The 26,204-nt window shown below is 47.4% G+C and overlaps 1 protein-coding gene across 1 annotated transcript; it reads right to left on the reverse strand.

Annotated features, from left to right (window-relative positions):
- Window positions 1–1,227: 1,227 nt before the first annotated feature.
- Window positions 1,228–24,145, reverse strand: STRIP2 (striatin interacting protein 2). Its single transcript, XM_058191547.1, has 14 exons — window positions 24,027–24,145; window positions 20,926–21,120; window positions 19,381–19,592; window positions 14,683–14,748; window positions 13,041–13,104; window positions 10,847–10,918; window positions 10,493–10,567; window positions 9,321–9,418; window positions 7,118–7,244; window positions 5,379–5,479; window positions 5,165–5,231; window positions 4,865–4,969; window positions 3,641–3,845; window positions 1,228–1,752 (listed from the first exon to the last, which is right to left on the reverse strand). The coding sequence occupies exons 1-14, from the start codon at window positions 24,105–24,107 to the stop codon at window positions 1,502–1,504; spliced, it is 1,719 nt and encodes a 572-aa protein (XP_058047530.1). The 5' UTR covers window positions 24,108–24,145; the 3' UTR covers window positions 1,228–1,501.
- Between the last annotated feature and the right edge of the window lie 2,059 nt (window positions 24,146–26,204).

Below are 26,204 nucleotides of genomic sequence, written 5' to 3' on the forward strand. Positions count from 1 at the left end.
CATATATGATGGTCTTTTTTGTGTGTCTGCCTGCAAAATGCAACCTGGAAAATACGTCCAGCTTTTGGACAAAATGCCCTTTCTTCTGGGCCAGAATGAAAAAAAACCTAAAATCCTCTTATTTGCATTGTAGAGAGAAATCGGTGCCATATTACTAAGGCACTCATGCACATAGAACCACACGTAGCCATATATTCAAGCATGCCAGAATGCAACCGTGTTTAACTCTCGTCTTGTGCTCATAAACCAAGCTTTGCTTAGCGCAATACCCTTCTGCTCCATCTTGCTACCCGTGTTCATAGCATAAAAACACACACACACACACACACACACACACAAAGCATGAAGCAGTTCATGGGGGAACCCGTGTTATCGCTGCCAGGAGAGCAGGTTTGGGGACGTGCAAAATATCCTTGAAGCGTGAACACACAAGCAACAGGGCTGGCATGCTTCAAAAATTGTCACTTCGCAGAAATAAAAGAGAGAACACCTGTATGGAGGGATCCGAATGCATTCTGGATAAGCCACTATCAACAAAATTATTGTGCGGTGCCCTATAGTAAATATTTTTTGCATGCTGCTAGATTTTTTAAAACCATGTGCGTTTTCATTTCCAAACCAGGTAACAGCGGTTCCTGAAAGTGATGCATTTTTTGATTCGAAAATGCATCAGACCTTCTGCAAACATCAGTTTAATGCAGCGTTGCAACGCTTGGGGAAAAAATTCTTGGAATATATGCCCGGGGAAACCATGAATAAAAAATGGGGAAAAAATTGCACAGTGCTTTTACATATTTTTGGTATATAATTTGCATATCTCCGATATATTTTTACGTATCGGAGACACGCAAATGCCCCCTAATTCATCCTTTCATCCTGAAAAATTATTCTATGAATACTGTTTTCTAGTTGGATATTTTGCTTTAATCAGCAATAGATTGTCTGTAGTGAAAGAATTGACTTAAGATGTCACCTGGCTTACAGGTATATGTTTGCCCAGGTATCTTGCTCATAGAAAAGATTTATAATAGCAACCAAAATCTTGGAGATATAAGACGTATAGCAGGGGTGTCCAATCTTGGCCACTTTAAGTCTTGTGGACTTCAACTCCCAGAATCCCCCTCCCAGAATTCTCCAGCTTGCTTGGGAATTCTGGGAATTGAAGTCCACAGATCTTAAAGTGGCCAAAGCTGCACACCGCTGATGTACAGAATCCCCTTCATTCAAAGCCACCATTAGAAGATCTTTAAATATATATCTTGTAACCTGGATCAGGGAAAACGATGGGAATAATAATAATAAATTTATCTTTGATTACAGGCCCATAACGTTGAGGGGAAAAGAGGAGACTCTCAAAAAGGTCAGGGAATTGTTTTTCACAACCTCTAGCAGTTAATTCCCTGCGTAAAGACATCCACAGACCAAAGGAAACGCCTTCCTCTTTTCCCCCCCACAGATGGCACTTGTCGGCTGAAGCACCGAGTTCGAATGCCGTTCCCCATCACTGGTAGCACAGCAGTTCTTCCCAGTGAATGGGCTGGGAAAATACTTCCCTCTCTAGCCAGAGTTCATACGAGTAGCGGAAATCTTCGGGGAGTTCTAATTGTTGTCCCAGCACGCTCTGGAGGCAGTTGTCGACCGGAGAAAATTCAGCGTCCTGGATCTTGTCGTACCTCCGGCTATTGAAGGACTCGATGTGGGCTCGTAAACTGCATTCTTCGGCTTGGAAGTCCCAAGGACGAGCATCGATATCTAGGTGCCGAAAACACACAGGGGGAAAGTGAGGCAGGATTTCGTGGACTAAAGAGTGACCCCTGGGCCTGAAAACCTGGGTGTCACAGAAGTTTGAAGGATAGCAGATTTGGCTTCGCAATTAAGGTACCAGGCTAAAAAGCAGGAGACGGTGAATTCTAGTACAGTCTTGGGCATGACAGCCGGCTGGTGACTTTGGGCCAATCGCCAGGAGATGGTGAGTTGTAGTCTCGCCTCTGGCACAGAAGCTGGCTGGGTGATTTTGGGCCAATCACCAGGAGAAGGTGAGTTCTAGTTCTCCCTTAGGCATTAGCCGGCTGGATGACTTTAGGCCAATCGCCAGGAGATGGTGAGTTCTAGTTCTCCCTTAGGCATTAATGCCAGCTGGGTGACTTTAGGCCAATCACCAGGAGATGGTGAGTTCTAGTTCTCCCTTAGGCATTAATGCCAGCTGGGTGATTTTGGGCCAATCGCCAGGAGACGGTGAGTTCTAGTTCTCCCTTAGGCATTAAAGCCAGCTGGATGACTTTGGGCCAATCACCAGGAGATGGTGAGTTCTAGTTCTCCCTTAGGCATTAAAGCCAGCTGGGTGACTTTGGTCCGATCACCAGGAGATGGCTAGTTCTAATTTTCCTTGTTTTCACCTACACAGACTCTCCGAAAACAAGAACTTAGAATGTAGTTCCAAATTTCAGATTTCTACAGGTAGTCCTTGACTTATGACCACAAGGAGACTTTATACCATTCCAAACAAATGGTTGTCCAATCTCTTCTTAAAAGCCACCAGTATTGGAGCACCCAAAACTTCTGGAGGTAAGTCGTTCCACTGATTAATTGTTTCCATTCTCAGAAAATTTCTCCTGAATTCTCCTAAGTAGAACATTAGAGCTGGAAGGGACCTCAGAGGTCTTCTAGTCCAACCCCCCTGCTCAGGCAGGAGGCCCTCTCCCATTCCAGACAAATCTCTTTTTAAAAACCTCCAGTGTTGGAACACCTACACCTTCTGGAGGCAAGTAGTTCCACTGGTTAATTGTCCTTACTGTTAGGAAAGTTCTCCTTAATTCCAGGTCGCTTCTCTCCTTGATGAGTTTCCACCCGTTGCTTCATGTCCTGCCTTCAGGTGCTTTGGAGAATAACCTTGACCCCCTCCTCTTTGTGGCAGCCCCTCAAATACCGGAACTCTGCTATCCTGTCTCCCCTTCTTTTCATTAAATTAGGCCTACCCAATTCCTGCAACCGTTTCTTCCTATGCTTGAGTTAACCGGAGTTGCGCTACAGTCCAGATTTACCCTTTGGGGGGTGGGGGTCTGGGTGTTGTGACCCAGGTTCCTGGACCCGGACTCCTGGACTCGGATGATTCAGAAAGTGAGGGAGAAGACCTGGCAAGCCCTGCTTCTTTTGGGCCCTCTCCCTCCCTGGCACCCACTCAAAGGGAGGAGGAGGGGCTGGCAAGCCCTGATTCTCTGGAGCCTTCTTCTGATTTGGCAACGCCCCAAGAACAGTTTTGGAGTGATGCAAGACTGCGCAGACGTGACCGGCGCGCGCAGCAGAAGCAGCGTTGGAATAAAGCCAAGGAATGATGGTCATGCAGTGACATCTGCAGAGACTATAAATAGGAGGCGGGACTTCCTGGTTTTTTGTCTTGGACAAAGCAATGAATTTGCGCGGGCAAACTGTCTCAATGGAGGGAAGAATATATTCGTGAGTAATTCTGGCCTTATCTATAATTTCCTCGTTATCTCCAGAAACTTGGCAGGCCCGTGGGTAGACGTGGCCAGGACATTTATCTATGTAAATAAAGAAGAAGAGGAGGCCTTTGACGGACTCTTTTTGGGAGTATTGGGGGAGGGAAACAGAACACTGGGGGTGGGGCTTGCGTGACACTCACCGTTGCCGTACGCCCAGTCGTCATTCATGCGGTGACGGACCTTCTGGTAGATGGCCGACATGGTTTTCATGTTGCTTTTCCTCCATTGGCGTCCGAGATACTTGGTCTGGATCTTCAGCAGCTTCAGAACATAGAGCTGCATCATGGCTTGTTTCACCTTCAGGGCCCGTTTCAGGATTGGAGCGGACTTGAAGACAACCAGCATCTGTCCAGATACCGCAAGGGAAGAAATACGATCGAGGTTGTTTCAATTAAAAGAGAATATCTGTAGATCAGGGTTGGCAGGACGGGTCTTCGGGGCTCTCCAAACAAGCTGGCTTGTTTTTTTGCAGAGGTTTCATGACCCAACTAGGTAACGTCATCAGTGCTAGAAGGAGGAGGAGGAGGACCGTGGGGCCCTTGGTGCTCTCTGAGCTTGGTGGTTTTCTTGCAGAGGTTTCATGACCCAACTAGGGAACGTTATCAGTAGTACAAGGGAGTGGGATTTGGAAGGGAGGAAGAGGTGGTAGTGGACCTACCACCTAAGTAGGTAGTGGACCTACTTAGGTCATGAAATGTCTGCAGTAAAATCACCAAACCCAGAGGGCACAAAGGATCCCACAGGCATTGTCGGCATCGTCCTCCTCCCATTATGCAAACTCCCCTCACTCCCTTCCAGCACTGATGATGTGACCTAGCTAGGTCACGAAATGTCTGCAAGAAAACCATCCAGCTTAGAAAGCACCAAGGACTCCAATTGTCATGTCCTTCCTTCCTTCCTTCCTTCCTTCCTTCCTTCCTTCCTTCCTTCCTTCCTCTTCTTCTTCTCCTTCTCCTTTTTCCTCCCCCTCGCCCCTTTTTCTTCTCCCCTCCTCTTCTTTTTCCTCTTCTTTTCTCCTCCTCCTCCTCCTCTCCTTCTTTTCCCCATCCTCTTCTTCTTCTCCTCCTCCCCCTCTCCTCCTCCTTCTCTCCATCCTTTTTTTTCCTCCTCCTCCTCCTCTTCTCTTCTCCTCCTCCTCCTTCCTTCTTCTTCTCCTCCTCCTCTTCTTTTTCCCCTCCTCTTCTTCTTCTTCTCTTCTTCTTCTCCCCCTCCCCCTCTCCTCCTCCTTCTCTCCGTCCTTTTTCTTCCTCCTCCTCCTCCTCTTCTCTTCTCCTCCTTCTCCTTCCTTCTTCTTCTCCCCCTCCTCTTCTTTTTCCTCCTCCTCCTCCACTTAAATAAATAAATGCCTACATCTCCTGACCTACCATTGTCCTTGAATGTTTCCACTTGGTCAGTTTGTTAAGTATCCTCAGAAGGTTGATGCAAGAGAAGAGATTCCTCCAGCAAAACTGGCTGTTGTCTCCCGTCTCCTTCGGCCAAGGGGGGAAAAAAATGACAAATGGCAACATTCCACCGGAACGGGTTCCCCCCCCCCCACCACTAACAAACAAGTGCCTGAGCAGGGGGGCTGGACTAGAAGACCTCCAAAGACCCATCCAACCCTGTTATGCTGTTATTAACCAACCCCACCAAAGCGCAGGAGGTGATAAATAACAGCGACTTACGAGACTTTCAGCGTTGAGTTCCGGCAACTCATGGATGGTGCTGGCGGGATAATCCAAGGCAGAAACACTACAGGGGAAATCAATGAGAGAGAGAGAGAGAGAGAGGAGAAGAAGAAGGAGAAGACAATAAATAAAAGAATGCCTCAGTTGCAAGTCTGAAACGGCCTCGTGGGTCGGCCGGCCAATGGGAAGACGGGGCAGCTGCAGCCGGCACCTGTTTTTGGCGGTGATGTAGGACAGGATATTCTGGTTGAAGAACTTCAGGATCAACGGGATGCAGTTGGCGAAGACCAGATGCTGGGCGACATACTCAAACTGGAGGAAAAGGAAAGGGGGAATGTTATTACGGAGAGAAAGAATGTCAAAGACAAGAAATTTTTGTAGCTCTGGGTTGAACTGTGGGGTCCTTGGGTGCTCTCTGAGCTTGGTGGTTTTCTGGCAGACAGTTCATCACCCAACTAGGGAACATCCTCTGAATTCCTCAGCCAGCCACTGGTGGACTTCAACTCCCAGAATTCCTCAGCCAGCCACTGGTGGACTTCAACTCCCAGAATTCCTCAGCCAGCCACTGGTGGACTTCAACTCCCAGAATTCCTCAGCCAGCCACTGGTGGACTTCAACTCCAACTCCCAGAATTCCTCAGCCAGCCACTGGTGGACTTCAACTCCCAGAATTCATGGCTGGCTGAGGAATTGTGGGAGTTGAAGTCCACCCGTCGTAAAGCAGCCATGTTTGGAAACCCCTGCTGTACACAATGCGAATAAAATACCTGTTGTGTCTTCAGCTCCCGAGCCTGGGCTCCTGGCAGAGAGTGACTCAGAGAGTGAGGGGGAAGAGCCCACAGAGCTTCCCTCTGCAGGAACTTCCTCTCTGGCTCCACTCCAGGTTCCAGAGGCAGGCCAGGTGGAGGAGGTGGAGGTGACACGGCCTCTTTCCCCCGACCCCTCCTCCTCCCTGGCCATGCCCCAAGAGCCAGCTGAGGAGGATCAATCTTGGCTAGATGCAAGGCAGCGACGCCGAGGGAAACGTGCGCAGCAAGGGAAAAGGAGGGGCTGGCCCAGGCAGTGCTGAGTCACGGAGCCACACCCCACAGGGTATAAAAGTGGGTGGAGCTGCCATTGGGCTTCGTGACGGACAAAAAAACTGACTTTTGGAAACTTTGGCTGCTTTATTGCGAGACTAAGGAATTGGCTTCTGGATTTCTGTTTATTTCTGAACTCTGGGTTGCTCCAGCAACGGACCGCAGTTGCGCTGAAGAGATAGGAGGACTTGGCAGGCAATCGCAGGTTCGTTGCCAGAACTGATATCTGTAGTAGGAATAAATTGCTGGCAAATATAGTCAGCTCGCGTGTCTTTTGGGTTGTGACAGGGGGACAGATCAATACCGTAAAATGGAAGGAAATCTCTGTTGTGTCTGCGCCCCCTGAGCCGGGCCCCGCCAGAAAGTGACTTGGAAAGTGAGGGGGAAGGGCCGTCAGGACTTACCTCGGGAGCACCAGCTTCCCTGGCTCAGCTCCAGGAGCCAGAGGCAGGCCAGGTGGAAGAGATAACGAGGCCTCCGTCCCCTGACTCTTCCCCCCCCAGCCACGCCTCCAGACCCGGCTGATGGCAATCAGGCCTGGTTGGACCCTAGGTTTCGTAGGTAGGAGAGGCGGGAACAACAGAAGCAGGGGTGGGGCAGGCCTAGGAAGTGCTGAGTCACGGAGCCACACCCCACAGGATATAAAAGCAGCAAGGGCTGCTGTGTCTTTTCGTAGCAAGCAAATCAACTGCTTAACTAAGAGCTGAAGTACTGTTTGTTCCTGGGTGACTCATCAAGAGAGATAACAGAGACACTTGGCAGACGCTCGCTAGTTTGCTGCCAGAGCTAATTAAGTCATCGCTTGGACTGAGGCGGGGGGGGGGGGAACAGAACAATCTCTTTCCTGTCTCCAAAGACCCGCAAAGTCCCACCTGATAAACGTGGTTCAGTTTAAAATGTTTCAGGAGCAGCAGCAATAAAGCAGAAATGCTCTTGACGATAATTTCTTTGTGCCGGTTCACATCGATCCCCAGCTTCATGCTCTGCAGGACGGTCACCCTGAGACACAGGAGGAAAAAAAAAAAAAGAGATGAAGAGTTAAACCAGGGGTCTCCAAACGTGGCCACTTTGGAAAGGCTTGTGGACTTCAACTCCCAGGATTCCCCAGACAGCATGGAATTCTGGGAGTTAAAAGTCCACAAGTCTTAAAATGGTCAAGGCTGGATATCCCTACCCCTATACCATTTGCCCTGGACAAGTGGCTGTCCAGTCTCTTCTTGAAAACCTCCAGTATTGGAGCACCCACAATTTCTAGAGACAAGTAGTTCCACTGGTTAATTGTTCTAACTGTCAGGAAACGTCTCCTTCGTTCTAGGTTGCTTCTCTCCTTGATTCGTTTCCATCTGTCATTTCTCATCTGGTGCTTTGGAGAATAGCTTGACTCCCTCTTCTTTGTGGGAATCCCTGAGATACTGGAAGACTTCTATCATGTCACCCTGAGTCCTTCTTTTCATCAAACTAGACATACCGAGTTCCTGCAACCGTTCTTCATATGTTTGAGCCTCCAGTCCCCTAATCCTCTTTGTTGCTCTTCTCTGCACTCTTTCTAGGGTCTCAACATCTTTTTTTATAACATGGCAATCAAAACTGGATGCAGTATTCCAAGTGTGGCCTTACCAAGGCCTTATAAAGAGGTATGAACACTTCAGGTGATCATGATTCTCTCTCTCTGTTGATGCCGCCTAGAACTGTGTTGGCTTTCTTGGCTGCTGCCACACACGGCCGGCTCACATTTAAGTGATTACTAGGACTCCAAAATCCCTCTCAGAGTTACTACTAATGAGCCAGGGACCACCTATGTTGTACCTGTGCATTTGGCTTTTCTTGCCTACGTGTAAAACCTTAACCTTAAACATCCTGACCAGAATGTTTAGAATTGCATTTTGTTGAATAGGGCCGAGTTCTCAACTCTTGTCAAAATCCTTCTGGATCTTCAGCCCATCTTCTAAAACAGGGATCTCCAACCTTGGCAACTTTAAGACTTGTGGACTCCAACTCCCAGAATTCCTCAGCCAGCTTTGCTGGCTGAGGTATTCTGGGAGTTGAAGTCCACAAGTCTTAAAGTTGCCAAGGTTGGAGACCCCTGTTCTAAAATGCTTGTTATTCCCTCCCTCCCTCCCCAGCTTGGTGTCATCTGCAAATTTGATGAGCTTCCCTTCTACCGGTTGTCCTCCAGTTATGACCGCAACTGAGCCCAACGTTTCTGTTGCTAAGTGAGACATTTGGTAAGAGAATTTTACACCATTTTACGACCGCTCTTCTCCGCAGTTGTTAAGCGAACCACTGCAGTTTCTTAAGTTAGTAAGTGAATCCGGCTTCCCCATTGACTTTGCTTGTCAGAAGGTTGCAAAATGGGTCCCCGGGACACCACGACCGTCATAAATAATGAGTCAGTTGTCAAGTGTCTGAATTTTGGTCAATATGACCACGGGGATGCTGCAATGGCCGTAAAGTGTAAAAAATGGTCATAAGTCACTTTTTTTCAATGCTGTTGTAACTTTGGTCACGAAATGAACCGAGGACTGCCTGCATCCCCCCATTTAGATTATTTATGAAGATTTTCAGAATTCCCAAGTGTGGCCTCCTGCAGATGTAACCGGACTGCTGTCAGTTTTGGAAGGCAATTTTCTTTTTGCTTCTTAACTGCCACATATTTTAGCTGGGGAAGTTGGGAGGGGGTTGTTGTTGGAGCGGTAGAAAGTTAGTCATAACAACATTCTGTATTCAAGGACTTTTGCCTGCATCTGATGGAAACTGCCTGAAGATTGTATCCAATTGAGTGTGAAGAGTTGACTGGACAATGTGATGAACTTGTGGGTGTGGAGCAGGGCTGTGAACTGTCAACTGGATGTGGAAGCTTTCAGTTTTGGGTTTTCCCAGCTGTGCCAACATGACATCTCTAATAAATTGGAACTTTGAGGAACCTCAAGCCTCAGAGCCTTATTTCATTGGGGGTGTTCCTTGGAACCCTGACAACTACAATTCCCAGGATCCATGCTGATGCATAATGTCTTCCCCAGATCTCCCGCAACATCGGAGTAGTTCCGCAGCTTTTCCGGGGTTCCATCCACTTACGGCATTTCTTCCGGCAACACGTCTGCCAGGATGTTGATCGAGTCGGTCTTGGCTTTTGAAGTTGGGGCCGCAGCCAGCAGGATCTTCAGCAGAGCTATCTGAAACAGGGAAGGAGATTAAAAGTAGACTTTAAAATAGGGCTCTCCAAATTTAGCCGCTTTAAGGCTTTTGGACTTCAACTCCCAGAATTCCTCAGCCGGCCTAATTTGGCCGTTTTAAGACTTCTGAACTTCAACTCCCAGAATTCCTCAGCTGGCCTAACTTGGCCGCTTTAAGACTTCTGAACTTCAACTCCCAGAATTCCTTAGCCGACCTAACCTGGCCACTTTAAAACTTCTGAACTTCAACTCCCAGAATTCCTTAGCCGGCCTAACCTGGCCGCTTTAAGACTTCTGAACTTCAACTCCCAGAATTCCTCAGCCGGCCTAACTTGGCCGCTTTAAGACTGGTGGACTTCAACTCCCAGAATTCCTCAGCCGGCCTAACTTGGCCGCTTTAAGACTTCTGGACTTCAACTCCCAGAATTCCTCAGCCGGCCTAACTTGGCCGCTTTAAGACTTCTGGACTTCAACTCCCAGAATTCCTCAGCCGGCCTAACTTGGCCGCTTTAAGACTTCTGGACTTCAACTCCCAGAATTCCTCAGCCGGCCTAACTTGGCCGCTTTAAGACTGGTGGACTTCAATTCCCAGAATTCCTCAGCTGGCCTAACTTGGCCGCTTTAAGACTTCTGGACTTCAATTCCCAGAATTCCTTAGCCGGCCTAACCTGGCCGCTTTAAGACTGGTGGACTTCAACTCCCAGAATTCCTCAGTCAGACTGATGAATTCAGAAAGCTGAGGTCCTCACATCTTCCTGTATGGCTGACTGGGGAATTCTGGGAATTGAAGTCCTCATATCTTTCTGTATGGTTGGCTGTATTCTGGGAGTTGAAGTCCACAAGTCTTAAAGTGGCCAGGTTTGGAGACCCCAAAAAATAACACACACACACACAAAAAAAAATACAATTTACCAAAACATTCAAATGAACAGAAGGGGGCTCAGTCCAATCGAAGAGATTTGTACTTTGCTGTCTGTGGAACCAGGATTAATTGGTATAGGTAGTTCTCGGCTTACGACGCCGCGTGCAATAAAATAAATAAAAAATAATAAAATAAAATAAAACAACACTCACCATGTATTGGGGCAGGTTGTACAGCATGGCCCGATAAAGGATCTCACACGGGGTCTCCTGCACTTCCTCCTCCCCCTGATGTGAGAGAGCAGATGCAAAACAATCAGAATAGAGCTGGGAGGGACCTTAGAGGTCTTCTAGTCCAACCCCCTGCTTAACAACCAGATGATTCACTTAACAACTGCAGGGATTCGCTCGACAACCCTGATGGGAAAGGTCATAAAACCATGCACGACACATTGAAGAGCTGTTTTGCTCAGCCATGGGATTTCTGATCCAATCAGTGGTCGTAAGTCGAGGACCGGGAGGTGAAAAAGCGGCAGTGGAATGGAACAGCCAATGAGCGATTCTTACCAAAGAGATGGGACACTTTTCCATTTCTTTCTCATTCTTGATCTGCACTTCGGCGACCGAGATATATTTGTGCTGAGGAGAAGATGGGAAGAACAAGAATCGCACAAAAAAATAATCCAAATATCTCGGAGGAATTTGAGTTAAAATCCAACGACTTTCAACAATTGAAAATATGAGCCAGTTTGCTCCGGTGGTTAAAGCAACAAGCTAGAAAGTGGGAGACCGTGAGTTCTAGTCCCGTTTTAGGCATGAAAGCAAACTGGGTGACTTTGGGCCAATCACCAGGAGATTGTGAATTCTAGTTCCGCCTTAGGAATGAAAGCCACCTGGGTGATTGGGCCAATCACCAGGAGATGGTGAATTCTAGTCCCACCTTACTTATAAAAGCTGGCTGGGTGACTTTGGGCCAATCACCAGAAGATGATAAATTCTAGTCCCGCCTTAGGCACGAAAGCCAACTGGGCAGCACTGGGCCAATCACTAGGGGACTGTGAATTCTAGTCCCACCTTTGGCACGAGAGCTGTCTGGGTGACTTTAGTCCAATCACCAGGAGACGGTGAGTTCTATTCCTGCCACAGGCACAAAAGCCAGCTAATGGGTTGGGCCAATCACCAGGAGATGGTGAATTCTAGTTCCGCCTTAGGCATGAAAGCCACCTGGGTGATTGGGCCAATCACCAGGAGATGGTGAATTCTAGTCCTGCCTTAAGCATGAAAGCCAGCTGGTGAGGTGGGTCAATCACTAGGAGACTGTGAATTCTAGTCTACCTTACTTACAAAAGCTGGCTGGGTGACTTTGGGCCAATCACCAGAAGATGATAAATTCTAGTCCCGCCTTAGGCATGAAAGTCAGCTGGGCAGCACTGGGCCAATCACTAGGGGACTGTGAATTCTAGTCCCACCTTTGGCACGAGAGCTGTCTGGGTGACTTTAGTCCAATCACCAGGAGACGGTGAGTTCTATTCCTGCCACAGGCACAAAAGCCAGCTAATGGGTTGGGCCAATCACCAGGAGACGGTGAGTTCTAGTCCCACCCGAGGCACGAAAGCCAACTGGGTGACTTTGGGCCAATCACCAGGAGATGGTGAGTTCTAGTCCTGCCTTGGGCATGAAAGCCGGCTGATTGCCTTGAGCAAATTTGGGAAGAGGAAGGAGGTTAGGTATGTTTAAGCTTGAGTTGCTGATAAGAAATAATGAAGATGGGATATAAATAAATAAAAACAATATAAATATATAAATAGAACTGCAGAAAAAATAATTGCTAACAACCTGCCTTCCATTGAGGACCTGTATACTGCACGAATCAAGAAGAGGGCTGTGAAAATATCTACAGACCCCTCACATCCTGGACATAAACTGTCCCAACTCCTACCCTCAAAACGACGCTACAGAGCACTGCACACCAGAACAACTAGACACAAGAACAGTTTTTTCCCGAAGGCCATCACTCTGCTAAACAAATAATTCCCTCAACACTGTCAAACTATTTACTGAATCTGCACTATTAATTAATCTTCTCATCGTTCCCATCACCAATCTCTTTCCACTTATGACTGTATGACTGTAACTTTTGTTGCTGGCAATCCTTATGATTTATATTGATATATTGACCATCATTTGTATTGTAAATGTTGTACCTTGATGAAGGTATCTTTTCTTTTATGTACACTGAGAGCAGATGCATCAAGACAAATTCCTTGTGTGTCCAATCACACCTGGCCAATAAAAAATTCTATTCTATTCTATTCTATTCTATTCTATTCTATTCTATTCTATTCTATTCTATTCTATTCTATTCTATTCTATTCTATCCTATTGTAACCTATGACTATCAATAAGTGTTGTACCTTATGATTCTTGATGAAGGTATCTTTTCTTTTATGTACACTGAGAGCATATGCCCCAAGACAAATTCCTTGTGTGTCCAATCACACTTGGCCAATAAAAAATTCTATTCTATTCTATTCTTACAGAGATCCCAGCATTTCCACGCGAGAAAAACAGATTTCATAGCTAAAGCCAAGTTGCTTATTGAAGGATTTCTGAACCCTGCCTGCTTTAAGGTGGGGGGACTTCAACTCCCAGAATTCCACAGCCAGCTTTGCTGGCTGTGGAATTCTGGGAGTTGAAGTCCCCCCACCTTAAAGCAGGCAGGGTTCAGAAATCCTGGTTTATTGCCAAATATCTGCCTTACCTCTTTCAAAGTCTTCACACTTTCATGGATCGGGCACGGTAAGCCCACCAAGGTTTCTGTGTCCCTGAGAGAGTGATCCGAAGAGAACAGGAAGAAAGAACAAGAAAAAGAAAAAAGAAAAAGAGAAATTAAGAACAAAATATCTATTTTTCTCCTTCCAGCTTTCGGATGATGAGGCTGTCTTTGCAAGAACGGTTTATCCATCCATCTTTCCTTTTCCACTTTTTTACCGGACTGCATTTAACAAACAGACTCTGGGGGGTGTGTGGAAAAAAACCCCTATCCAGAAAAGGTGAACTGAGACCATATTGTACATATAAATATTTTGTATATGTTTAACGCGGGCTCTACAACAGTGCAATTCGAGCACCCCGGGTGGAGGTTTCTAGAAAACTCACACACACTCCAATCTGGAGTCAGAGAAGGGTGCTAGAATTGCAATATCTAGAACCGCAGGAAGCGGCTAAAGTCAATCCAGAAACTGAAAGTAAAGGATTGCGAAGTATGAATATGGTCATACGGCAAAAAGAGAAAGGGAGAGAAAGCAGTTGGATGGATGGATCTTTGTAAAATGGTTGCTTAAAGCGGTGGGCTCTCTGAGCTTGGTGGTTTTCTTGCAGATGTTTCGTGACCCAACTAGAGAACATCATCAGGGCTAGAAGGGAGGAGGATTTGGAAGGGAGGAGGAGGAGGAAGAGGGAGGGAAGGAAGGAAGGAAGGAAGGAAGGAAGGAAGGAAGGAAGGGTTTGTGAAATAGAGGAGGAGGAGGGAGAGGAGGAGGAGGAAATAGACTGTGGGGTCCTTGGTGCTCTCTGAGCTTGGTGGTTTTCTTGCAAACGTTTCATGACCCAACTAGGGAACACCATCAGTGGTAGAAGGAAGTGGGATATAGAAGGGAGGAGGAGGAGGAGGAGGAGGAGGAGGTAGTGGATTGTGGGGCCCTTGGTCTTCTCTGAACTTAGTGGTTTTCCTGCAGACATTTTATGACCCAACTAGGTTATGTCATCAGTGTTAGAAGTGAAGGGGTTTGTGGAGAGGAGGAGGAGGAGGAAGGGAGGGGAAGGACTGTGCGATCCTTGGTGCCCTCTGAGCTTTCTTGTAGGCGTTTCATGACCCAAACTAGGCAACTTCATCACCCCATAGTCCACCTCCTCCTTCTCCTCCTCCATTCCACAACTCCATTTTAGCACTGATGGTGTTACCTAGTTGGGTCATGAAATGTCTGCAAGAAAACAACCAAGTTCAGAGACCACCAAGGACCCCCCAGCCCTTCCCTCCTTCCTTCCTTCCTTCCTTCCTTCCTTCCTTCCTTCCTTCCTTCCTTTTCCTTTCTTTTCTTCCTTCCTTCCTTCCTTTCTTTCCTTCCTCCCTCTCTCCCTCTCTCCCTTCCCTTCCCTTCCCTTTATTCCCTCTCCTTTCTCTTCCACTCCACAAACCACCCTCCCTTCTAGCACTGATGAAATTACCTAGTTGGGTCATGAAACGTCTGCAAGAAAACAACCAAGTTCAGAGAGCACCCAGGACCCCTTCAAAACCCAGATTTTCCCATTTAGCCAGCAACGCATTCAACCCCCGACAGGTAAATTGAAGTTTTGTACTTAAGGGGTAAAAATTAGCCTCCAAGGGCCACCGTCTTACTCACTGCCCAAGTGTGAATCCAATGAATTTGTTCCTGCTCGTCTCCAGAAAATGTTCTATGTCTTTCTGTCTGGAAGACACAAAAGGGTTGCGTCACACACAACGAGGCAGAGAGAGAGAGAGAGAGAGAAGAAGAAGAGAGAGAGAAAGAGAGAGGACAGAAGAAAAGTACAAATTTTGAGAAAACTTTGTAGCCTCCTGCCAATTCTGGATTAGCGGTTGCTTTTTCAGCCACTTTTGACTGCAGGCTGCTCACATCCAAACATAAAGATTTATAGACAGTCCTTGACTTACAAACAGTTCGTTTAGTGACTGATCGAAGTTAGAATGGCACTGTAGGAAGAGTCTGACCGGTTTTCAGACTTACGACCACTGCAGCATCCCCGCGGCCACATGATCCAATTTCGGACGCTCGGCCGAATATTTGACTCATATTTACGACCGTTGCAGAAACCCCCCTTTAGGCGACCTCCTGCCAAGCAAAGTCAGCGGGAAAGCCGGATTCACTTAACAACCGGGTTACTAAGTTGACACCGCAGTGATTCACTTAACAACTCTGGCAAGAAAAGTCGTAGCACGGGGCAAAACTCACGCTAAGTGAGTTTGAAACCCAAGATTTTCTGTTGCTAAGTGAGACAGTTGTTGTCTCACTCAGCAACAGAAAATTATTTTGCGTTTCAATTGCCGTCGTAAGTGGAGGATTGCCTGCGTTCTGAATATTAGCTACAGGGCAGTTTACAGGGGCAACTACCTGCCGTCACTACTTTTACGCAGCGGCAAAAATTTAATCCGAGGACTTCCACCTTCTTCTGGATGTCAGCAACTTGCCTTTCGCTTTTATTTAATCTCTTTACAAAAGTCTGATTGATTGATTGATTGATTGATCCATCCAAACTGACTGGGGAGTCAAAGTCCACAAGACTTAAAAGTCGCCAAGGTTTGGACACCCGTAATCTACTGGCAAGACCAAGTTAGTCAAAAAAGGAGATTTCCAGCTGACTTCCAGTGGCGCCACCTCTTCGCTGAGCTCCTAATTAAGGGGCTCCGTACTGAACATCGTAAAGCCAAGAAAAACCGGCTTTAATCTCTTTCCCTGGATGAAAGGGAAAAGATAAGAGCAGCAGGGAAGTGTTGGTAGACCTCCCCAGGGGCTTTGTTTTTAATTAAGCAGAGCCCTGAAGGGTCGACGGTCCCATAAATATTCCTGCCATGCTCCGACTTCAGTGCGTGCCTGCAAAAGCAGGAAAAGAAGAAAGTGTCCATCTCTGCTAATTGTCTTATCTTTATGGATCTCTTTAAGCAGACGGAATGAGTGCGAGCGAACAATTACTGGATTGCAAGTATTTTTGATTTCCTGACTTCTACCTTTTAAAAAAGAGAAACTTTTTTTTCTTTGTTTTAATTGACTCTTAAAGATGGCGCCTGAAAGGGAGTGAAAGTGACGAATGGAATTTCATACAGCCTGTGTAACTAAGAAGATAAGAAATGTTATGTGTGGATTTTAATGAAGTGAAGTGAGCTCTCCTATACTTAAAGGGGAAAAGAGAAGTTTCTAGACTTATATTTTGTGAATTTTAAAAACTGAAATGGCTACTAAACCACCTAAGACTGGGGGTAGAAGGGGTTCTGAACCAGCTTTAGAAGATCTGATTAAAGAGCAAGGGAAAGTGTCTGAAGAAAGGTTTAAGGAGATTATGGATAATAATGAGAAAATAAGAGAAGAAATAAAAGAGAATAATAAAAAAATAAGAGAAGATATCTTGATGGCTTTTCAAGGTTTGGCAAAAAGACTGGAGGTGGTGGAGGAGGAGGTGCAAGAAATTGTTCAGTCAAATCAACAAATAGAAAATAGAATGGGGGGAATGCAAATCAAATTGGACAAAAATGAAGATCAAGTGGTGGTGATGCAGTATAGAATGATGGAAGGAGCTCTGAGAATTAGGGGCTTGAATGAGGAGAAAGGGGAAGATTTAAAAAAAAATTTATCAGAAGCTCTGGCTGAATTTATTGAACTTGATCCACAAGAGGTTGCTTATCAAATTGACAAAATTTATAGAGTTAATTCTTGGATTGCTAGGCAAAAGAAACTTCCTAGAGACATTGTGGTTTATTTTTTGAAAAGAACAGTGAGGAATCAAATTTTGCAAGTTGCTTTTCAGAAAAACTTGAAAATAGGAGAACAGGAGTTGAAGGTTTTGAAAGAGATTCCTCCCAAGATGTTAAGGGATAGAAAGGACTTTACATTTTTTACACAAGAACTTAAGAAATACCAGATTCAATTTAGATGGGAGGTTCCAGTTGGTTTGACAGTGTATTATCAAGGAAGGAGATATCGAATTGACACAGTGCTTAAGGCCAAAGATTTTCTTTCTACAGTGCTGAAACTTGAAATAGAAATAATAGAAAAAAGAATTCAAGAGACTCAAATGGGTGTGGAAGCTGAGGTGATTCCAGTGATGTTACCATCTGAGGAACAACCACAAGAACAAAGACTGACGAGGGGAGCCCTTAAGCGTAAAGAAAAGGAGCAACAAACTCAAAGTAAAGTTCAGGATTCTGCTACAGAAGCGGTGGGAGGAGCACGGCCGAAGATACGGGAGGACGATCTTCAGTTGATTGCTCAAAAGCTTCAGCAGCCCAGTAATGGCAAATAAAATCTTGACTTGGAATGTCAATGGTTTGAATTCAGCTCAGAAGAGAAGAAAAATATTTCATTATTTGAAACAATTTAAAAATGATGTTATTTGCTTACAAGAAACGCATATTAAACTATCAGATCAAAAGTACTTAATAAACTCAAAGTTAGGTAAACATTTTGTTGCTTCAGCTTTGGAGAAAAAACATGGCATAGTGGTTTATTTGAGAAAAGATATACCAGCCAAGTTAATAGAGGCAGATATTCACGGAAGATATATTGCTATTGAACTTACAATAGAAACAAAAAGGACTCTCTTGTTTGGTATATATGCACCCAATCAGCAACAAGAAAAATTTTATAGAATGTTATATGATAAGTTGATTCTATGGGATTATAAATCGTGCATTATATTGGGAGATTGGAATGGAGTAATAGATACACGAAAGGACAAGAGAATTTCTTCCAAGAAGATACCTGCACATGCAAAGCTGCCTAAATCCTTTTTTGATATGATAGAAGATTTCGAGTTAAGAGATGTATGGAGACTGCGGAATTTGGAGGAAAGAGACTATACTTTTTTCTCTGATAGGCATCAATCCTTCTCACGTATTGATTTTATTTTAATTTCTAAAGATTTGCTTTTTAGTACAAAATGTTTTGAAAAAGAAGATAAAGTTCCTGCCGCAATTTTTCTTGTTGGGAATTATTACGGATTGTACAGTAATTGAGACTAAATTGATTTTAAACCTAATAACAGCAGCAAGATTACTAATAGGACAATACTGGAAGAAAAAAGAAGTACCTACAATAGAAGAATGGATATTGAAGGTTGCCAATTTGGCTGAGATGGCGAAGATATCAGCCTTTTTGAAAGACAATACGCAAGAAAGATACTTAAAGGAATGGAAAAAATGGATTGACTATATTCAACGTAGATATCAGACTAAGAGTTATCAGACTGTTTTTGAATGATTAGGATGTATTATTCTTGATTGTTTTTGGGGGAAGTTAGGAATTGATGATTGTAGGGGTATAATTAAGTTGGGATGAAAATTTTTTAGCATATGTTTGTTTTATTTTTAACTGAGGGAGGGTGGTGAAGGAGGGAGAGGAGGGGGGGAAAGGGGGGAAAAATTTTGTAAAACTTTTTGAATAAAAAAAAAAAAAAAGGAGATTTCCTGTAAAATGTTAGGTGGCCCCTGCAGAATTCGTATCAGGTGTGAGATGCCCTTAGATGCTTCCAGGGAATGTCTATTTTCTCCTTGCCTCGATGGTCTTCTACTCAACCTGGGTTGACATGAAGGCTCCAAAACACGAACTGTGAGAGGAACCTTGGAGTCTTAGTGGACGATCCCTTAAACGCAACCAAGCAGCAGCCAAAAACGCTAATACGATCCTTGGTTGTATAAACAGAGGCATCGAATGAAAAGCACGTGAACTATTAGTACTGCTTTATAAATCATTAGAAAAGCCACACCTGGAATACTCACATCCAGTTTTGCTCACCACGTTAAAAAAAAAAGATGTGGAGATTTTGGAAAAAGTGCAGAGAAGAGCAACTAAAAGGATCAAAGGCCCAGGGACTAAAACATACGAAGAACGGTTGCAAGAATTGAGTTTGGCTAATCTGGAGAAAAGAAGGACTAGGGGAGACAGGATAGCAGTCTTCCAATATTTGAGGGGCTGCCCCAAAAAGGAGGGGGGTCAATTTATTTTCCAAAGCACCAGAAGGCAGGAGAAGAAGCAACGGATGGAAACTAATCAAGGAGAGAAGAGACTGGAATTTCCTAACAGTGAGGACAATCAACCGGTGGAACAGCTTGCCACCAGAAGTTGTGGGAGCTTCATCAGTGGAGGCTTTCAAGAAGAGATTAGACAACCACTTGTCTCAAACTGTATAGGGTCTCCTGCTTGAGCAGAGGGCTGGGCTAGAAGACCTCCAAGGAACCTTCCAGCTCTATTCTGATTCTGAAATAGCAACCATCTCATCCTCCTTCATGTATTGACCAGGGTTGACCACAGGAGGTTCTTCGGGGTAGAAGAAGACCTAGGGGGACACGATACCTGACTTTGGGAGCCCATGGAAGGCCCTTTGGGAAGGAGACTTTCTCCACAGGCGGGCATGGAATTGGCTCGGCTTGGACGACGGTAGTCCTTTCCAAGAGGTCCAGCTCACTCTCAAGGTCATCGGCCTCCTCTTCATCCACCACGGCCTCCTCGTTCTTGAAGGGGTCCCTCTCGTTGTAAATATCTAGACTGTCCTGCTTCATCAGAGGCTACAGAGAAGAAAGCAAGAGAGGAACAAAGATGGCGGCAACCTGGTAGGAAGTCTTCTGCTCCGGGACTCCTTGTAATCTTCTCCCCGAAGGACCACCCATGCTTTTGGGGGAAGAAAACCGGAAAGTCGAGGGACAGAGCTCAGCCCATGTCTGAAGGAGGAGGAACCATCTCACCCCCAATGGGATGGGCCCACCCCATCTGTGCCGGCAGAAAGTATAGGGTCTCCTGCCTGAGCAGGGGGGTTGGACTGGAAGACCTCCAAGGTCCCTCCCAGCCCTGTGAAGTGAGCTGGGCTGACAGAGAGGGACAGGACCAAAGTCACCAAGCTGGCTTGATGCTTAAGGTAGGACTAGAACTCCCCATCTCCTGGTGATTGGTCCAAAGTCACCCAGCCGGCTCTCATGCCTAAGGTGGGACTAGAACTCCCCATCGCCTGGTGATTGGTCACCCAGCCAGCTTTATGCCTAAGGTGGGACTAGAACTCCCCATCGCCTGGTGATTGGTCACCCAGCCAGCTTTATGCCTAAGGTGGGACTAGAACTCCCCATCGCCTGGTGATTGGTCACCCAGCCAGCTTTATGCCTAAGGTGGGACTAGAACTCCCCATCGCCTGGTGATTGGTCACCCAGCCAGCTTTATGCCTAAGGTGGGACTAGAACTCCCCATTGCCTGGTGATTGGTCCAAAGTCACCCAGCCGGCTTTCGTACCTAAGGTGGGACTAGAACTCCCATCTGGTGATTGGTCCAAGGTCTCGGCAAAATACCCTGGGTGGGACTAGAACTCCCCATCACCTGGTGATTGGTCACCCAGCCAGCTTTATGCCTAAGGTGGGACTAGAACTCCCATCTGGTGATTGGTCCAAGGTCACCCAATCGGCTCTCGTGCCTAAGGTGGGACTAGAACTCCCCATCGCCTGGTGATTGGTCACCCAGCCAGCTTTATGCCTAAGGTGGGACTAGAACTCCCCATCTCCTGCTTTCTAGCCTGGCCAAACTGCACCTAGTGTATGTGGGAAGAACGGGAGAGACAAGACTGTCTTGGCAGCATAGAACTCCCAGATCCTGCAAGGGGAGACCCTTGGAGACGTACCCTTGCTTCAAACCAAAGCCCTAGCAATTTTCACCGTGGATTAAAAACCACACCCGTCCCAGCCCGAGTCTCAAATTCATCCGAAATTTATTGATAGCCAATCATTTTTCTCCCGTGCCTGCAAAGCAAGGAGGCTGGGGAAGCGGAAGTTATCCATCAAAGCAGGAGAGAGGCAAGGAAGGGAATGAAGAATTTTCTGCATTTCTGACCCCAGATAATAAAGCAACATTTTGACCTACCCTTCGACTCCGGTGTCCCCGTTTCTGCGCCGGCGGCTGCGGCTGTTCCCCCAACTCGGCGGTGTAGGCTGGAGGGGAGGCCGCCCGCATGTTGCGCATGACCAGGATGCTGTCTTCTGGCAAGGGGGGCAGCCCCAGATCCTGCCGCTTCTTCACCTTCATTGCTTGGAGAGTATCGAAGCCGCCCAGGGTGAACTGCAAAAAAGAGGCCATCTAGACCAGCGGCTCTCCAACCTTGGCCACTTTAAGACTTGTGGACTTCAACTCCCAGAGTCCCTCAGCCAGCAAAGCTCTGGGGTTGAAGTCCACAAGTCTTAGACCCTGAGGGAGGGGCTGCTGGCTGAGGACTCTGGGAGTTGAAGTCCACAAGTCTTAAAGGGACCAAGGTTGGAGATCCTGTTCTAGACTCCCAGGAGGAGGGCTGCTGGCTGAGGACTCTGGGAGTTGAAGTCCACAAGTCTTAAAGGGACCAAGGTTGGAGATCCTGTTCTAGACTCCCAGGAGGAGGGCTGCTGGCTGAGGGACTCGGGGAGTTGAAGCCCACAAGTCTTAAAGGGACCAAGGATGGAGACCCCTGCTCTAGACTCCCAGGAGGGAGGGGCTGCTGGCTGAGGGACTCTGGGAGTTGAAGTCCACAAGTCTTAAAGGGACCAAGGTTGGAGATCCCTGTTCTAGACTCCCAGGAGGAGGCTGCTGGCTGAGGGACTCTGGGAGTTGAAGTCCACAAGTCTTAAAGGGACCAAGGTTGGAGATCCTGTTCTAGACTCCCAGGAGGGAGGGGCTGCTGGCTGAGGACTCTGGGAGTTGAAGTCCACAAGTCTTAAAGGGACCAAGGTTGGAGATCCTGTTCTAGACTCCCAGGAGGGAGGGGCTGCTGGCTGAGGACTCTGGGAGTTGAAGTCCAAGTCTTAAAGGGACCAAGGTTGAGATCCTGTTCTAGACTCCCAGGAGGGAGGGGCTGCTGGCTGAGGGACTCTGGGAGTTGAAGTCCACAAGTCTTAAAGGGACCAAGGTTGAGACCCCTGTTCTGACTCCCAGGAGGGAGGGGCTGCTGGCTGAGGGACTCTGGGAGTTGAAGTCCACAAGTCTTAAAGGGACCAGGTTGGAGACCCTGTTCCTGAACTCCCAGGAGGAGGGGCTGCTGGCTGAGGGACTCTGGGGTTGAAGTCCACAAGTCTTAAAGGGACCAAGGTTGGAGACCCTGCTCTAGACTCCCAGGAGGGAGGAGCTGCTGGCTGAGGGACTCTGGGAGTTAAGTCCACAAGTCTTAAAGTTGCCAAGGTTGGAGACCCTGTTCTAGACTCCCAGGAGGAGGCTGCTGGCTGAGGGACTCTGGGAGTTGAAGTCCACAAGTCTTAAAGGGACCAAGGTTGGAGATCCCTGTTCTAGACTCCCAGGAGGGAGGGGCTGCTGGCTGAGGGACTCTGGGAGTTGAAGTCCACAAGTCTTAAAGGGACCAAGGTTGGAGATCCCTGTTCTAGACTCCCAGGAGGGAGGGGCTGCTGGCTGAGGGACTCTGGGAGTTGGAAGTCCACAAGCCTTAAAAGGACCAAGGTTGGAGATCCCTGTTCTAGACTCCCAGGAGGGAGGGGCTGCTGGCTGAGGGACTCTGGGAGTTGAAGTCCACAAGTCTTAAAGGGACCAAGGTTGGAGATCCCTGTTCTAGACTCCCAGGAGGGAGGGGCTGCTGGCTGAGGAACTCTGGGAGTTGAAGTCCACAAGTCTTAAAGGGACCAAGGTTGGAGACCCCTGTTCTAGACTCCCAGGAGGGAGGGGCTGCTGGCTGAGGGACTCTGGGAGTTGAAGTCCACAAGTCTTAAAGGGACCAAGGTTGGAGACCCCTGTTCTAGACTCCCAGGAGGGAGGGGCCGCTGGCTGAGGGACTCTGGGAGTTGAAGTCCACAAGTCTTAAAGGGACCAAGGTTGGAGATCCCTGTTCTAGACTCCCAGGAGGGAGGGGCCGCTGGCTGAGGGACTCTGGGAGTTGAAGTCCACAAGTCTTAAAGGGATCAAGATTGGAGATCCCTGTTCTAGACTCCCAGGAGGGAGGGGCTGGCTGAGGAACTCTGGGAGTTGAAGTCCACAAGTCTTAAAGTTGCCAAGGTTGGAGATCCCTGTTCTAGACTCCCAGGAGGGAGGGGCTGCTGGCTGAGGAACTCTGGGAGTTGAAGTCCACAAGTCTTAAAGTTGCCAAGGTTGGAGATCCCTGTTCTAGACTCCCAGGAGGGAGGGGCTGCTGGCTGAGGAACTCTGGGAGTTGAAGTCCACAAGTCTTAAAGGGACCAAGGTTGGAGACCCCTGTTCTAGACTCCCAGGAGGGAGGGGCTGCTGGCTGAGGAACTCTGGGAGTTGAAGTCCACAAGTCTTAAAGTTGCCAAGGTTGGAGATCCCTGTTCTAGACTCCCAGGAGGGAGGGGCTGCTGGCTGAGGGACTCTGGGAGTTGAAGTCTTCAAGTCTTAAAGGGACCAAGGTTGGAGAGCCCTGTTCTAGACAGCAATGACTCTCAATTTCCGTAGAGAGAATTTTTGCAATCTCAGGGTTGACCAGTGAGGTCTTGAGGGCTTCTCTGAATTTGGCTATCCTCTTGCAGACGTTTCACGACCCAACTAGGGAACATCATCAGTGCTTAGAAGGCAGTGAGTTTTGCTCTCTGTTAAGCTACTGACAAGAAAACCACACAGCCATCCTTCTAGCATTGATCATGTTCCCTGGTTGGGTCATAAAATGTCTGCAAAAAAACCACCAAAACAGGTTCATAAAGGACCCTGCAGTTCTTCTCCTCCTGTTTCTCCTTCTCTTTCTCCTCCTCCTCCTCTCCTCCACAAACCCCTTTCCTCATCTACCACTGATCATGTTCCCTGGTTGGGTCATAAAATGTCTGCAAAAAAATAATCAAGTTGAGAAAGGACCTTACAGTCCTCCTCCTCCCGTTTTTCCTTCTCCTCCTTCTCTGTTCCTCCACGAACCCCTTTCCTCATCTACCACTGATGATGTTCCCTAGTTGGGTCATGAAACGTCGGCTCTGAGACCCACCCACCCCCCTCTTCCCACCGATGCGCCCCACGGAAGCCCCACCACGGAAAAAGAGAAGCTGACACACCACGAGGACCTTCCAGAGTAAAAGCAGGACCTTCTTCATGGGGAAATGTGGAGAATGCTCGCTGCAGAATTTGGTCACCATCGTGAATAGCAAGAGGGCGAACGGTTCTTCGCGGTGGATCGGATAACCTGCCAGAAGAATTCTGAAGAGTCAAATCGGGGGGGCGGGGAGGGGGGGGATAGGAGAAGTTGGGTGTCATCAGCAACCTGGCAAAACCCAGCTTTGTCTCTACATAAGAGCAACCCAGAAGTTTTTTAAAAAATTAAACAGAATTTTTGGCGGGGTGTCTATCCAAGGAGAGTGAATGGATGGGGAATTGGGGAATTATTGCCTGTGGCATCAGAGGGTGCAAAGTGCTAAGAAGGAAGAGAGAGAGAGAGGAGAATGAGAAGAGAAAGAAGAGAGAGACAAAAGAGAGAGAGAGGACAGAGAAGAGAGAGAGAGAAGGGAGAGAGAAAGAGAGAAGAGAGAAGGAGAGAGGAGAGAGAGAAGAGAAAGAAGAGAGAGAAAGAGAGGACAGAGAAGAGAGAGAAAAATGGAAGAGAGAAGGGAGAGGAGAGAGAAAAGAGAGAGAGAAGAGAAAGAAGAAAAGAGAGAGAGAAGAGAAAGAAGAGAGAGAGAAAAGAGAGAGAGAGGACAGAGAAGAGAGAGAGAGAGAAGAGAAAGAGAGAACAGAGAAGAGAGAGAAAACGGAAAGGAGAAGGGAGAGGAGAGAGAAAAGAGAAAGAAAAGAGGAGAGAGAGAAGGAGAGAGAAGAGAGAGAGAGAGAAGGGAGAGGAGAGAGAGAAAGAGAGAGAGAGAGAAAGAGAGAGAGAGAAAGAGAGAGAGAGAGAAGAGAGAGAGACTGAACAGAGCAAGGATCGGGGCCAAGGTTAAAGGCACCACCTGGGCCAATCCAGAGACTGTGTGTGTGTGTATTTGTTTGTGTGTTGCCGTCACCTACTCAGCTCAGCCCTGAACATTTCTCGGGAGGCTCCACTTGGAGGGTCGGTCTCCATTTCCACCCGGACGTTCCACCATCAGGTACATGACGCCAGAATCACCCTGGAAAATAAATCCCAAAATAAGCTGCAGTTAGTCCTTGACTTATAACCGTTTTGCTTTAGTGACTTGTTCGAGTGACAACGCAGAAAAAAGTGACGTAGGACCGTTTTTCACACTTATGACCTCATCATCATAATTCCCTCATGGTCACATGATCAAAATTCATCCGCTTGGCAACTGACTCACACTTATGACCTTTGCAGCGTCCGTCCCTGTGGTCATGTGATCAAAATTAGGACACTTGGCGATTGACTCACACTTACGACGGTGCCAGTGTCTCCCAGGGTCGTGTGATCCCCTTTGGGCACCTTCTGACAAGCAAAGTCCACGGGGAAGCCGGATTCGCTTAAGGACCGTGACATAACCTAACAACGGCACCGATTCACTTAACAACCAGTTGTCAAATGGGCAAACCATTAATTAGCAACCGTCTTGCTTAGCAACGGAAGTGGTCATATACATCAAGGACTACCTGTATTTTTATTGCAAAACAACTTGCTTAACAACTGCCTTGCTCAACAACGGAAATTTGGGGGCTCCACCGCGGTCGTCGTCGAGGACTACCTGTGAAGGGAAGACTCATGCTCGGACTAACTCACCTGAGTTCGGTGCTGTCCGCTAGAGAGATCGCTGGCTTCCTCAGGCGCCTACGGGACTCTGGGAGTTGAAGTCCACAAGTCTTAAAGGGACCAAGGTTGGAGATCCCTGTTCTAGACTCCCAGGAGGGAGGGGCTGCTGGCTGAGGGACTCTGGGAGTTGAAGTCCACAAGCCTTAAAGGGACCAAGGTTGGAGATCCCTGTTCTAGACTCCCAGGAGGGAGGGGCCGCTGGCTGAGGGATTCTGGGAGTTGAAGTCCACAAGTCTTAAAGGGACCAAGATTGGAGATCCCTGTTCTAGACTCCCAGGAGGGAGGGGCTGCTGGCTGAGGGACTCTGGGAGTTGAAGTCCACAAGTCTTAAAGGGACCAAGGTTGGAGACCCCTGTTCTAGACTCCCAGGAGGGAGGGGCTGCTGGCTGAGGGACTCTGGGAGTTGAAGTCCACAAGTCTTAAAGGGACCAAGGTTGGAGATCCCTGTTCTAGACTCCCAGGAGGGAGGGGCTGCTGGCTGAGGGACTCTGGGAGTTGAAGTCCA

This window comes from Ahaetulla prasina, chromosome 7 (assembly GCF_028640845.1).
Source record: "Ahaetulla prasina isolate Xishuangbanna chromosome 7, ASM2864084v1, whole genome shotgun sequence".
NCBI lineage: Eukaryota > Metazoa > Chordata > Lepidosauria > Squamata > Colubridae > Ahaetulla > Ahaetulla prasina.